This window comes from Crocodylus porosus, unplaced genomic scaffold (genome assembly GCF_001723895.1).
Source record: "Crocodylus porosus isolate Cpor-Errol unplaced genomic scaffold, CroPor_comp1, whole genome shotgun sequence".
Classification (NCBI taxonomy): Eukaryota; Metazoa; Chordata; order Crocodylia; family Crocodylidae; genus Crocodylus; species Crocodylus porosus.
The window spans coordinates 6,267,675-6,279,875 of record NW_017728910.1 but is presented as its reverse complement, the minus strand read 5'-3'; the positions used below and the strand labels follow the sequence as shown (position 1 = coordinate 6,279,875).

The 12,201-nt window shown below is 42.3% G+C and overlaps 1 protein-coding gene across 1 annotated transcript in view; it reads right to left on the bottom strand.

Moving 5' to 3' along the window:
• Positions 1 to 12,201, bottom strand: part of GFM1 (G elongation factor mitochondrial 1) — a 53,461-nt gene that overhangs the window by 38,229 nt on the left and 3,031 nt on the right. The window contains exons 3-5 of the mRNA XM_019532512.1: positions 10,103 to 10,368; positions 8,987 to 9,103; positions 5,467 to 5,617 (exon numbers count right to left, since the gene is read on the bottom strand). Coding sequence (XP_019388057.1) covers positions 5,467 to 5,617; positions 8,987 to 9,103; positions 10,103 to 10,368 — 534 coding nt within the window. The remainder of the gene's footprint in view (positions 1 to 5,466; positions 5,618 to 8,986; positions 9,104 to 10,102; positions 10,369 to 12,201) is intronic.

Genomic DNA, 12,201 nt, shown 5'->3' with positions numbered 1-12,201 from the left:
GACGAGAACAGGATGGGTTTGAACACTGACAAGTGCAAGGTGATGCACCTGGGGAAGAAGAACCAGCAGCAGACCTACCGGCTGGGGAACTCCCTTCGTGTCAGTGCAGAGGCAGAAAAGGATCTTGGAGTCATTATTGATGACAAAATAAACATGGGCCGACAGCATGGGGATGTGGTCAGGAAGGCCAACCATACCTTGTCATGCACTACCAGGAGTGACAAGAAATAACAGTCACAAGCTGGCAGAGGATAAATTCAGATTAGACATTAAGAAGTGCTACTTCACTGTCAGGGTAGCTAGGATCTGGAACCAACTTCCAGGAGAAGTGGTGCTGGCTCCTACCCTGGGGGTCTTTAAAAGGAGGCTGGATGAACACCTTGCCGGGGTCATTTGACCCCAGTACTCTTTCCTGCCAGGGCAGGAGGTCAGACGTCCCTTCCGACCCTACCAACTATGAAACCATGAAGATTTGATGCCTCTGTTTAAATACCCAAAAACAAATTGGTCTTTTCTCATGTCTCATTTGCTGTCCATTATCACCTTGCAGTTTCTGTCAACAGTACTTCTGTCTAGGTTTTTGTGCCTCCGGTTCATTGAGATAAAGAATCAACATGAATTTAATATATCTCCTATTTTTATTCTACATTATTAGTTTCTTCAGATCCCTAAGTATTACCGCACATAGCCTCAACGTATTTCTAGCTGCTCTCAATTTAGCGTCACTTAACAATTTTTGTGTTTCATTATTAATGAAGATATGAAACAAGAGTTAGCTTAACACCTATCCTTGCAATAATCCCCTGCAATAGACTCTTCCCTGCAAATTCCTCCTCTGATCCAAATATTCAGCTGATATATGCTGGACTTCTATCAGTCAAGGATCTGACCGTCTGCAGTATCAGTATCCTTTTTATGGTCCTTTGGGCAGTTTCCTATTCTTCTGATGCTGCTCCTATACCAAGCCCACTTAAAAATAAAGCTTTATGACACAATTCAAGAACCTAAAATGTTCATTTATTACTGTCCCTTCATGCACCGATTTGTAAATCTGTTACCCATCGTAAATGAACCGCACAATCTTTCAGACAGAAAACTGATGTGTAGAAAGGTCAAAATGACCTAAGCCACATTGCACCAAACACAGAAGATCTCACATCTCCTGTTCCCTTACCCTACTTTTTTTCAATTACAAGAGAATTTTCTACCTTTATTTTTTGCTGCTCACCCATTAGTGACATTAGGGACACTATGTCAGTAACAGGAAAAAAATTTAAACCATCTGAGAATCCACTATAAATGTTCAGAAAGACTCCCAACAAATGGCACTTCTGTGAGAGCCTTGCGGAGCTCAGAGATCATACCAAAATATCTTTGCAGCCCATTTGTCACCAACTGCAGAAACTCAACACTGGAAGTTTCTCACCTAATGAGTAGGGCACCTGCTGACAGCATTTCAAGCACTACCTAGTTTGAGAGATAGTAGGCAAGCTGGCCAAAGAGGCTGGCTTCAATATCACAACAGACATTTATCAACAGAAACCCAGGCAATAGCAACAATTTGGCAACTAAAGTGCCACCCTCTTCAGCCTGGAGGAAAGTGTCTGGTCCTCAAGAGTCTAAAGAGCAAGAGCCTCCCAGGCACTATGCCTCATGCTGTAAGAGCCCAGAGGGCACAGCCACAGCTATCACAGGGGCAGAGCAGAGGCCCATCCACAGCATAACAGTCACACAGTCAGGGAGTTCCCGATCCTGTAGGGTAGGGTAGGAGCTAAGGAAGAGAGGCAGGGGAGAAGAGTGGGAGAAGTAGGGGGAAGACTTTTCCCACCTTGCAAAATTGAGGTATAGAACATTTTCCCCCTTCTGAATTGGGTTAAAAATTAAAATATGGAAAAGTGTGCATGAAGAATAACAATATTGTTTTGAGAATTTCAAACCCTGTTTGTTTGAAGATTTTTTTTTTTTTTTTTACTATAAATTAAATCCAAATTTTGAAACAAAAAATGGAGCTTCTAAAAACTGTTAAAATCAGGAGGGCCTTGTATATTGGAAACATTTTTCAATTTTTTTTTCAAAACAGAATATTTGCTGAAACTTCCCTGTTTCAATGAATCACCATTTTCTGATGAAAAGCATTTCAATCTGCTCTACTGAAAAATCTGTTCACCATTCCTTGGCACATCTGAGTTTCTCTGACTGTCCTGGGCAACCACAAGGATGTCAGGCTAAGTAGAGAGAATGGGTGGGGGGGGGGAAGGGTGTTAGCCTTGTGCTTATGCAGTGCCTTTCATTCTGAATTTTCAAACTGCTTTACCTGAAGAGTCAAGACCTGACTGCTCTACAAGGTAAACAAACAGGATCCTCATTATAAAAAGACAGAAAAAAAAAATCTTGAGGTACAGCTGATTTAAACTGTTTGCCCAAAATCAAACAATTAATCACTGATTATCTGTCATGGAACTTAAGATTCCTGACCTTGACTCTTTTATCCAAACCACTAGAGGATGCTGCTCTCTACAGTTATCAACTTAACCACACAAGAAAGAAACTGCTGCCTTCTTTAGATAAGGAAGTTATTTTAAAAGTTCATTTGTATTCATAGCTAATGACCATCACTGAGAATAACTCACAGGGTCCCTATCCAAGGTTCCTATCCTTTCAGGGATTTGGTTTTCAATATTCCCTTACATGCTACCATCTAAAAAAAAAAAATCTCTAAGCGAAAGATCTAACAAAATGATTTCCAACAGAATAACAGAAAGCCATTTGGGTCTTTCATTCTTTTTTAACACCCTATATTTCCTAAAAAGTTACCAGTAACTTCAGTACCCAACTGAAGACTTCACACAGAGATGTGATTTTCATAAAGCACAGACTACTTATATAGACACATATTAATCATTAGTCACTTATGAAAATACTAGCCTCAAATCTTTAGGCTTAGGGTCCAAACTCTTGTGGAAGAGGACTGGAGTTGACCTGCACTTGTCAGGACGGGGCATTAGCTATAATCAAGGAGCTCCTATGCAATCAGTATATTTACAGATATCCTAATTACTGACTTTACTTACAGAAAAGCAGCTTTGCTTCCTATATTAGACGACCATTTTATTTGCCTTGTTTTAATTAGTGCAGAAATGTCAACTAGTGCAGAAACTTTTTTGAAGTTACACTTAAAATCTCTTGATTGAAAGACTTTTGAAATGGGCAAAGAATGAGTTTTGAAAGAGCAAGTTGGTCCATACGGAAAACACTGGAAAGACTTAACGGTTATGAAGGCAGAGAAGAAAACTGGCTGGAAGGTTTTAAATTTGATTATAAAACCAAACTTCACGCACAAAAAACCCCCCAAGACTCCACTATCTTCTTCTGCGGTCATCTTGTCCATGTTGGTGTGTGCATGCACAAGGGTACTGAAAATCTAATTATGTTAATGCCTAGGGTTCCTACTCTACCAGAAAATAAAACACTGTCAAAGTGCGTCTCCCATCAATTCCATCAGCAATTATTGTAAGAGAAATAGAAATATTACTTTCATGCCATGGAGTAGCTGGGATACATCAAACAAACAACTTCTCCTTCCATATGTTTTAGGGGCAGCAAACCCTGTCTGAGCCCTTGATCCTTAATGAGCATCATCCACTAGAACTGTGACCTTCACGAGTACTATCTAACATGAGTTCCATGAAAAAATATTTTCCACAAGAACTTGGCTGCCTGCCACTGAAAGAAAATCCATCTTCAGGGACAAATTAGTTCAAATAAAGCTGCCTCTTCACTGCTACAGCTATTAAACAGCTGTAATTAATTGGCTTTCTGGAGATAGGGAGAAAAAGCAAGGCCATTCTGAATAGACAAATTTCTTTTGCAACTAACCCTCTTCCCAGACTTCTCAGCAGAAGCTACAAATATCAGCTTCCTCCTAGAACCGCTCTTTCCCCACAACAAACAATAGCAGAATACACAGTGCACTTCTCCAGCACCACTCTTTGTTCTGTCTGGAGGACAGTCTTCCACCTACGACCACTACTAAACGCTGCCTTGAGCAACCAGCAGAGCAGATGCTTTATGAACAGAATTGTTCTAGTCCTGTATTCAAGCCTCATAAAAATAAGCCTGAAATTAATGATGCCAGGTACTCAGAATTATCACCGAAGTCAATGGTAATCACAGCTGCTTCCAACCTCTAGGGGAAAAAAAAAAAAAAAAAAAGCTTTCCCTAACATACTTCATCCCAGTTTAGGTACAAGAATGCCTGAAGCTACAGTCCATGCTGGACTGCAGAATCAATGCTTTGTGCAGCCTTCCTAACATTTGTTACAATACTAAAAGACCAAAAAAGTCAGCTCATAAGAAGATTCAAATAAGCTTCTGGACAAACCCTTACTACAGTCTTAGCTTTCACTGACCGCTCTTCTTTCAAAGATGGAACACAAACAGCAAACCCGGCATTGCTGCTTCCCTACAGGATGAGTGCAGTGCAGGAAGGAGAACAGAACAGAAAACATAATGGCAACCACCTACTGGCTCCAACAATTTTAGGGTGTATCAAGCCGTTGAATCTGCTCAATGGAAGTGCCTACTTAAACCAGCCAAGCTTAAATTTATGCATCTTCCTTGGATGTTGAAAACACATTCCAAGAGTGTAATTGGAAGCAAAAACACACACAAAAGCAAATGGTGACCAAAATATTCAAGCAGACATCCTTGTGAATCTCTTTCCACCACCATCCCCAAAGACAGATGGCTTCACTTTCAACAATTGTGCTTGTGAGAAATGAGTCTACAGATTGCTGCTCCCCATAACAGTCCTTTAAAACCTGTTGCTGCTTTGTTTATCACACTTAACAGCTGGTTGTCTGCAGCAGTTTTGATCTTTGGCCTATTTGTAACCACCCAACACTAAAGTTTTCTTGCTGCTGTCAAGGGAAGTTGTCACAACAAAGAGATGGCACAAACTATCCCTCAATTTGAACTGAGCATGAACTTAGGACACACAAAACTCCGGGTTACCATTTCAAATCTTCTCAGGATTGAAAGTGACCAAAAAATTATTATAAATCAGTGATTCTTTGGTGGCCTCAGCCTAGTTTCCAGTCCATTTTACAAAGCCCACCAACATGAATAACACACTTGCAGAGGCTGAGTGAGAAACCAAGGGTTAAACATAGGCGTGGAAAAGGTAGTAAGATAATCATGGTACTCAGGAAGGTAATTGTGCAAAACTGTTACTGGCCCTACAATACATGGCCAGAGCCTGAGCACCCTCTTCCCACCCGCTTTCCCCAGGGTGCCCCCCCCCCTGCTCAGAGGGGGGCTGCGGCGGATGCCTCACCACACATGGGTGCTATATAGGTAGTATTTTTTAGGGAAGCGAGTACCCACATAATAGCAAGAGACTCTGAAACATCTCACTTCTAGCCAGTAAGAACTATTTCTATAGGACAAAGAACCATCAGATATTACCTTTAAATCAGCTACTGTAGGGATCTTTTCTTCCAAAAACAGTTCTCCAAGTTGTTCATCTGAGTTAGCAACACATTCAATCAATTCCTGACGTCTGTCTGCTGCCTCAGCTCTAAATTCAGCTGGGATTTCATCATATCGAAACGTCTGTCTACAAATATATAGGACAGAAATAGTGTAGCTAGTTTGATAGACAACCATAGGAAAGGAAGTTTGAATCGCCTAAGCATCATGGTTGCCACAAAATTCTAAGCCAGTCCAAACATTAACTATCAGTGTGAATAAGTGACTGAGGTCCATCAACTTTGATCTCCAATGCCACAGCAGTGAGGAAGTACATCAGCTCGTAGCAGGGCTTGGCAGTGCAGCAGAACAACCTCCTCCACCTCAGTTCCACTTCACATTTATCCTGGCACACTTAAACCAAACAGGCACATTATGAGATATGGCTACAGAGCAAGAGACATCCTATACTTTTCATGCTGAATGCAAATATGGTTATACGCTTTTCTTCATGCGGCACCCAGTATTCAGCAGTTAAGTTACCAACTGCACTAAAACTAGTCATACAGCATCATCTCACAAAGATCTGGCATTATAGCAAAATTAGGCCTCTCATCCCCTATTAAGTTATGGAAGTTTGATATTTCATTCATAAGCAACATCCTTACCTTTCTCAACCTCCCAAGAGATAATAGGAGGTATTGCTCACAGCACTGCAGTCAATGGGAGCTTCGCCGCAACATGGCAGGACTTAGAATCATAGAAAATTAGGGTTGGAAGGGACCTTAGGAGATTGCCTAATGTAGTCCAACCCCCTACTCAAAACAGGAACATCCCCAACTAGATCATCCCAGCCCCTTGTCTAGCTCGGTCTTAAAAATCTACAAGAATGGAGACTACACAACCTCACTGGATAACTTGTTCCAGCACTTTACTACCATCCTAGTGAGAAAGATTTTCCTAATATCTAACCTAAACTTCCCTTGCTGCAACTTGAGACCATTGCTCCTTGTTCTGTTATCTGTCACCAGAGAGAACAGTCTAGCTTCATCCTCCTTGGAACCTGACCCACCTCCAGGTAGTTGAAGTCTGCTATTAAATCCCTTCTCAGTTGCCTCTTCTCTAGACTAAATAAGCCCAGTTCCCTCACCCCTCTTCTCAGAAGATATGTGCCCCAGCCCTCCAATCATTTTTATTGCCCTTTGCTGGACTGTCTCCAATTTGTCCACATCCTTTCCATAATGGGGCCCAAAACTGCAGCCTTGCCAATGCTGAATAGGGGGGAATAATCACTTCCCTGGATCTGCTGGCCACGCTCCTACTGATGTAGCCCAGTATGCCATTAGCCTTCTTCACAAGGGATCACTGCTGGCTTATATTCAGCTTATTGTCCACTGTAACACTCCAGTCCTTTTCTGTAGAGCTGCTCCTCAGCCAGTACCAGTGCATGGGATTGTTCTGCCTTAAATGCAGGACTCTGCACTTCTCCTTATTGAACCTCATGGGCAGGTCCCCACATCCAGGGACATGCACTTGTAGAGGCATAAATACTAGAAGCACAAATCTCTTCTAATACTTTATGCCCCATTGCATGCACATGTGCTTCAGCGCCCAGCAAACTGTCCCAGGAAGGGATAGGGGAGGCTGAGGCCTACACCTCTGCCGGCCCCAGCAGTATTACCTGGTGTCCTGGTGCAGCAGGGATGCAGATCTGGCAGCACAAAGCCTAGCCAGCAGCCAGAACATTGCTCGGGACAGTCAGCCCTCCATTCGTTCTGGTGCACACCAACACATACCCTGCGCTACTTTCCCTCCCACCTCCACCTGAGTTTTCTTTTTTAGCTACCAGGATTTCCTGGCATGTTTTCATGTTTCCCACATGTAGTTTGTGGCACCACAAGCCACATGACCCTGCACATGGGGACCTGCCCAATGAGATTTATTTTAGTTCAATCCTCCAATTTGTCTAGGTCTCTCTGAGTTCTAGCCCTACCCTCCTGCATATCTACCACTCCATCCCATCTTCCAGGTCGCTAACGAAGGTATTGAACAAAACAAGCCCTAGGACCAACCTCTGAGACACTCCATTTGATACCAGCTGCCAACTAAACATTGAGCCATTTACTACTAATCTCTGAGCTCAATGATCCAGACAGTACTCTATCCACCTTATAGTCCATTTGTCCAACCCAGACTTCTTTAGCTTGCTTGCAAGAATTTTGAGGGAGACCATATCAAAAGCCTTGCTAAAGTCAAGGTACACCACATCCACCAGTCTCCCCACATCCACAGAGCCAGTCATCTCGACATAGAAGGCAATCAGGTTGGCCAGGCACGACTTGCCCTTGGTGAATCCATGCTGACTGTTCCTAATGACCTTCTCCTCCTAGTACTTCGAAATTGATAACCTGAGGATTTGCTCCATGATTTTTCCAAGTACCTAGGTGAGTCTGACTGGTCTGTAGTTCCCTGGCTCTTCCTTCTTCCCTTTCTTAAAGATGGGCACTATATTTGCTCTTCTCCAATCGTCCAGGACCTCTCACAAATACCATGAGTTTTCAAACGTGATAGCCAGTGGCTCTGCAATCACATTGACCAACTCCCTCAGCACCCTCAAGTGCATCCTGTCCACCCCCACAGAACTGTACATGTTCAGCCTTTCTAAATAGTCCCTAACCCTTTCTTTTCCCACTGTTGGCTGCTCACCTCCTCCCCAAACCATGCTGCCAGTTGCAAGAGTCTGGGAGCTGACCTTGCCTTGGAAGACTGAGGTGAAGTAAGCATTGAGTGCTTCCAGCCTTTTCTGTATCCTGTCACTAGGTTGCCTCCCCCGTGTAGTAAAGGACCCACACTTTCCCTGATCCTCCTTTTGTTACTGACATACTTACAGAAAATCATTCATGTTATTTTTCATGTCCCTTGCTAGCTGCAACTCCAGCTATGCTTTGGCTTTCCTGATTTCATCCCTGCATGCCTGAGCAATACTCTTATACTCCTCCCTCGCTGTTCATGCAAGTTTCTACTTCTTGTAAGCTTCCTTTTTGTGTTTTACTGAAGAGTTCCCTGACAAGCCAAGCTGGTTTTCTGCTGTACTTGCTAGTCTTCTGCTGTACTCACTATTTCATTCAACAAGCCTCACAACTGACACTTTAGTAAAACAATTAGCACTATACGTCAGACATATGATGCTCCTTTCTTGTGCTCCCCCTGCCCAAAACTGAATAGATCAGGAATTCCAGACCCCTGCAATCAAATCCCACTACCAAGCTTCTGTACCTCTAAGACACAACAGTGCTGGTTTTTCCTTGTCAGCCACATTAAGTTGTTTGTCAAAGGGATGCAGCTACCCTAAGTTATGCAGTAAAACAAGGGCCTCTTTAGACAGCCCAGCCTCAGCTCTAACTATAACATACTGTCAGGATTCTCTCCTGACTACCAAAACAATTTGCTACTCCATTTAAGTATTCTTCATACTGGGAGTAACTTTATTCTACAAGAAAAGTCTTCAGCCACTTACCCAAAATCACCATCAAAGTACATGGCCTTTTCTTCAATAAGATCTATAATCCCTCTGAAGTTTCCTTCAAGACCAATGGGAATTTGAATAGGGGCTGCATTGTAATTTAACTTGGATCTGAAAAATTTAAAAATACAATTAGTTCTCAGTAAAAGACAAGGAGGTTTTATAAAATCCCCTGTCTCAACCTATCCTTGATTAGTGTCATTAATCCACCCCGCCATTACTAACATTAAAAGTTGCCTTGACTATCTGAAAGAACGCTACTGAAAACCAACTGCTGACAGAACATCCAGGTATATTTTTATGTATTTGCCGGTTTAAATCATTTTAATCTGAGGGCTACTTCTCTCTCACATGTTTTAGTACATTTGGAAATGGTCTACTCTTCTCTTACAAACAAAGAAGAGTACAAAGGACATCCACAGGACATGAAAGATAGAGAGAAGGAAGAAAGCATGCGATTATGATAGTAGTCAGGCACAAGAACAGGCTACCTAAAGAAGTTATGGATTCTCCATGCTTAGAAACTTTCAAAAGCAGGTTACACAGACACGTGGCTGGGATGCTTTAATCAGGAATGATTCTGCCCTGAGCAGGAGGCTGCACTAGATGAACTTGTGAGGTTCTTTCCAGCCCTACTTTCCTATGCTTCTATGTAACATACACGTTTTATGTGATAGGACTCTCCTCTGTCCTACCAGAGCAGTGCACTGCAGCATGTCTATCATCCCTGTAGTGAGGATGCTTACTACAAAACCTTTTCAAGTGGCTCTATAGACACTTGTATTATCATAAATAAAAATGAGCCACAAACCCAATTCAGCAGACATGAAACCATGTTCCTTTGGAGGAAATGGAAGTTTCCTAACCTAAGGGACCTACCATCTGTTTTGTCAATGAGAGTTATTTTGGTATCCTCTCCTGGTGTAATTAGAGAAGTGCTGTTTCAGCTACCCATCTGATTTAACTTAAAACCGTGCACTGTACCGTGGGGCTGTGACTTCATCAGATTGCAGAAGCTCAGCAGGATCATTAACACCTACTCAAAATATCAAGAAACATTATGCGAATGTCTAGGAACTGCGCTGCAAACAGACTAAAAATAGTAGGTACCTCAGTTGTTGCACAGCTCTGGTGGGACTTGAGCCCGCTCTGTCCAGCTTATTGATGAATGTTAGAAATGGGACATTATAACGCTTCATTTGCCTGGTGACTGTCATTGTTTGGCACTGAACTCCTCCAACAGCACAGAGCACCAGGACTGCTCCATCAAGAACTCGCAGCGCTCTTTCCACTTCAATTGTGAAGTCTACATGCCCTGGATAACAAAAACAATTATTTCTGTGACGGTTTGAACAGCAGCATGGTTTGCTTCCCTCCTGTATTCATGTGAATTAGCCTTTAGCTATGCTGAAGGGGCCTAAATCAGACCTAAATAGATGAAAAAAATAAGTTTTGAAAACAAACATTTTCTTTAACTTTAGGTCAATGACATTTGCAAAGTTGTTTTTGATGGAATTTCATTAGAAAGAGCTTTCATTTTCAGAGAGGAATCCTGACAGTGACTGCAAGTCAAACACTGCAATACTAACCTACTGCAAAGCAGCCAGAAAGCAACATTTACTTGAAAGGATTACTGTATAAACAAATCTATGTGTATATTATTTAATGGTCAAAGGCAGTAAAAGTACAAGCTATAAATAAACAACATAAGGAATGAAAACTAGCTAGATTTTCATGATAATTTCAGTTCTAAATATCTGAACTATTACAAATAGCAGAATCAAGGGCACTATTCTCCTTGGTTTTGTGATTTCCAATCTAGCAGTGCCCCACACCTATTAATGAAGTACTATTCAGACACTAACAATCTTCTGACTCCGTCCCATAAAAGTGGCATGAGTCACATTTATCAACACAGTCCTGTGTTTTGGAGGAATCAAAATAAACATGGTGATTCTTTGCCCATGGCCATTCAGTCCTTGGTTTATCTTCTGACACTCCCAGCAACTGCAAGATACTCCACACTATCAATGCCTTCACCAGTATTTATATGAAACTAAGAACATTTCACACCAAACCCCAACGACAACTAAAACGTTATCCTCTTACTTGGATCATACAGGTGACAAAGGCTCCCTTCTTGCAAAAAGCCTCAGGTGCAGAACTCCCATCTTGAAGCCTGCCACAAACCCCACCACAGGTTGTGGGGTTTGTGTAGTATCAGGCAGATTTTCTGCTGTTTATTTCACTGATGCAGTATGTGTGGTTTCACTGGAAAGCCAATATTACATTGTATCCATTTATGTCACTTCTATTACGGCATGGGTTATGTTATGCTGTCTGTATGTATCTTTATGATTTTGGATATGGTTTAGCAAAGGGAATTGTGGGATGCATACTTAAGAGAACAGAGTGGGCAAAACTATTAAATCTCTCTTGCTATTGTGATATTAGGGCAAGGACGATTGCTGCTCCCAATCACAAACCAAAGGGGCCACAAGTGGGAAGGGCCATTGTCTCCGGCCCATTAGCCAGCAGAATGCCAGGTGTCCTCCAAGTTTTTTGGAGGATTCTGGAGACTCATGATGAGAAATTAATAAACAGTACTGCAGATGGTGGGCATGGCAAGAGATAGTTTGGAGGCATTAAGGGCTGTCTGTAAGGGTTTTTACATTTTTCCCAGGCTGGAAAAAAGATCCAAGGCCTCAGCAACTAGAGCTAGCAGGTTCAGCAAGAAGGCTGAGTTCTGGAGATACCGACAAGACTTGCAGGGGGCCAGGTGGCAGTCAGATTAGAGGGTGAGAAACTTTACTTGTCTTTTGGATCAGTTTTCAAACATATGGTCAGGTTCACTTGTATAACTGTTTTCTCCTACATAACGAATACTTTTATTGTTTCGTCTCCTTACTGACTGCCTGTGGTAAAGCAGGTGCTGGGCAAGAAATATTCCATGCAAGCCCATTCTACAGAAGGCAGGGCCTAAAAATTTCTCCCAAAGCAGAGGCTACCTAGTACAGAGGCATCTATCAGCCCTATCTGTGAGGTCTAGCATAAGGGCAGTGAAGCTGAGGCTTGCAGGGACAAGGAGGTACCCCAGAGGAAACCTTGATCTGTTCACTGGATGCATCTGTGGCAAAGTCTGCTGCAAGGAGGCAGCTCTACAGGTGAAATATGCTGTCTTAATCCAATTCTGCTCCAACTGAAACAAA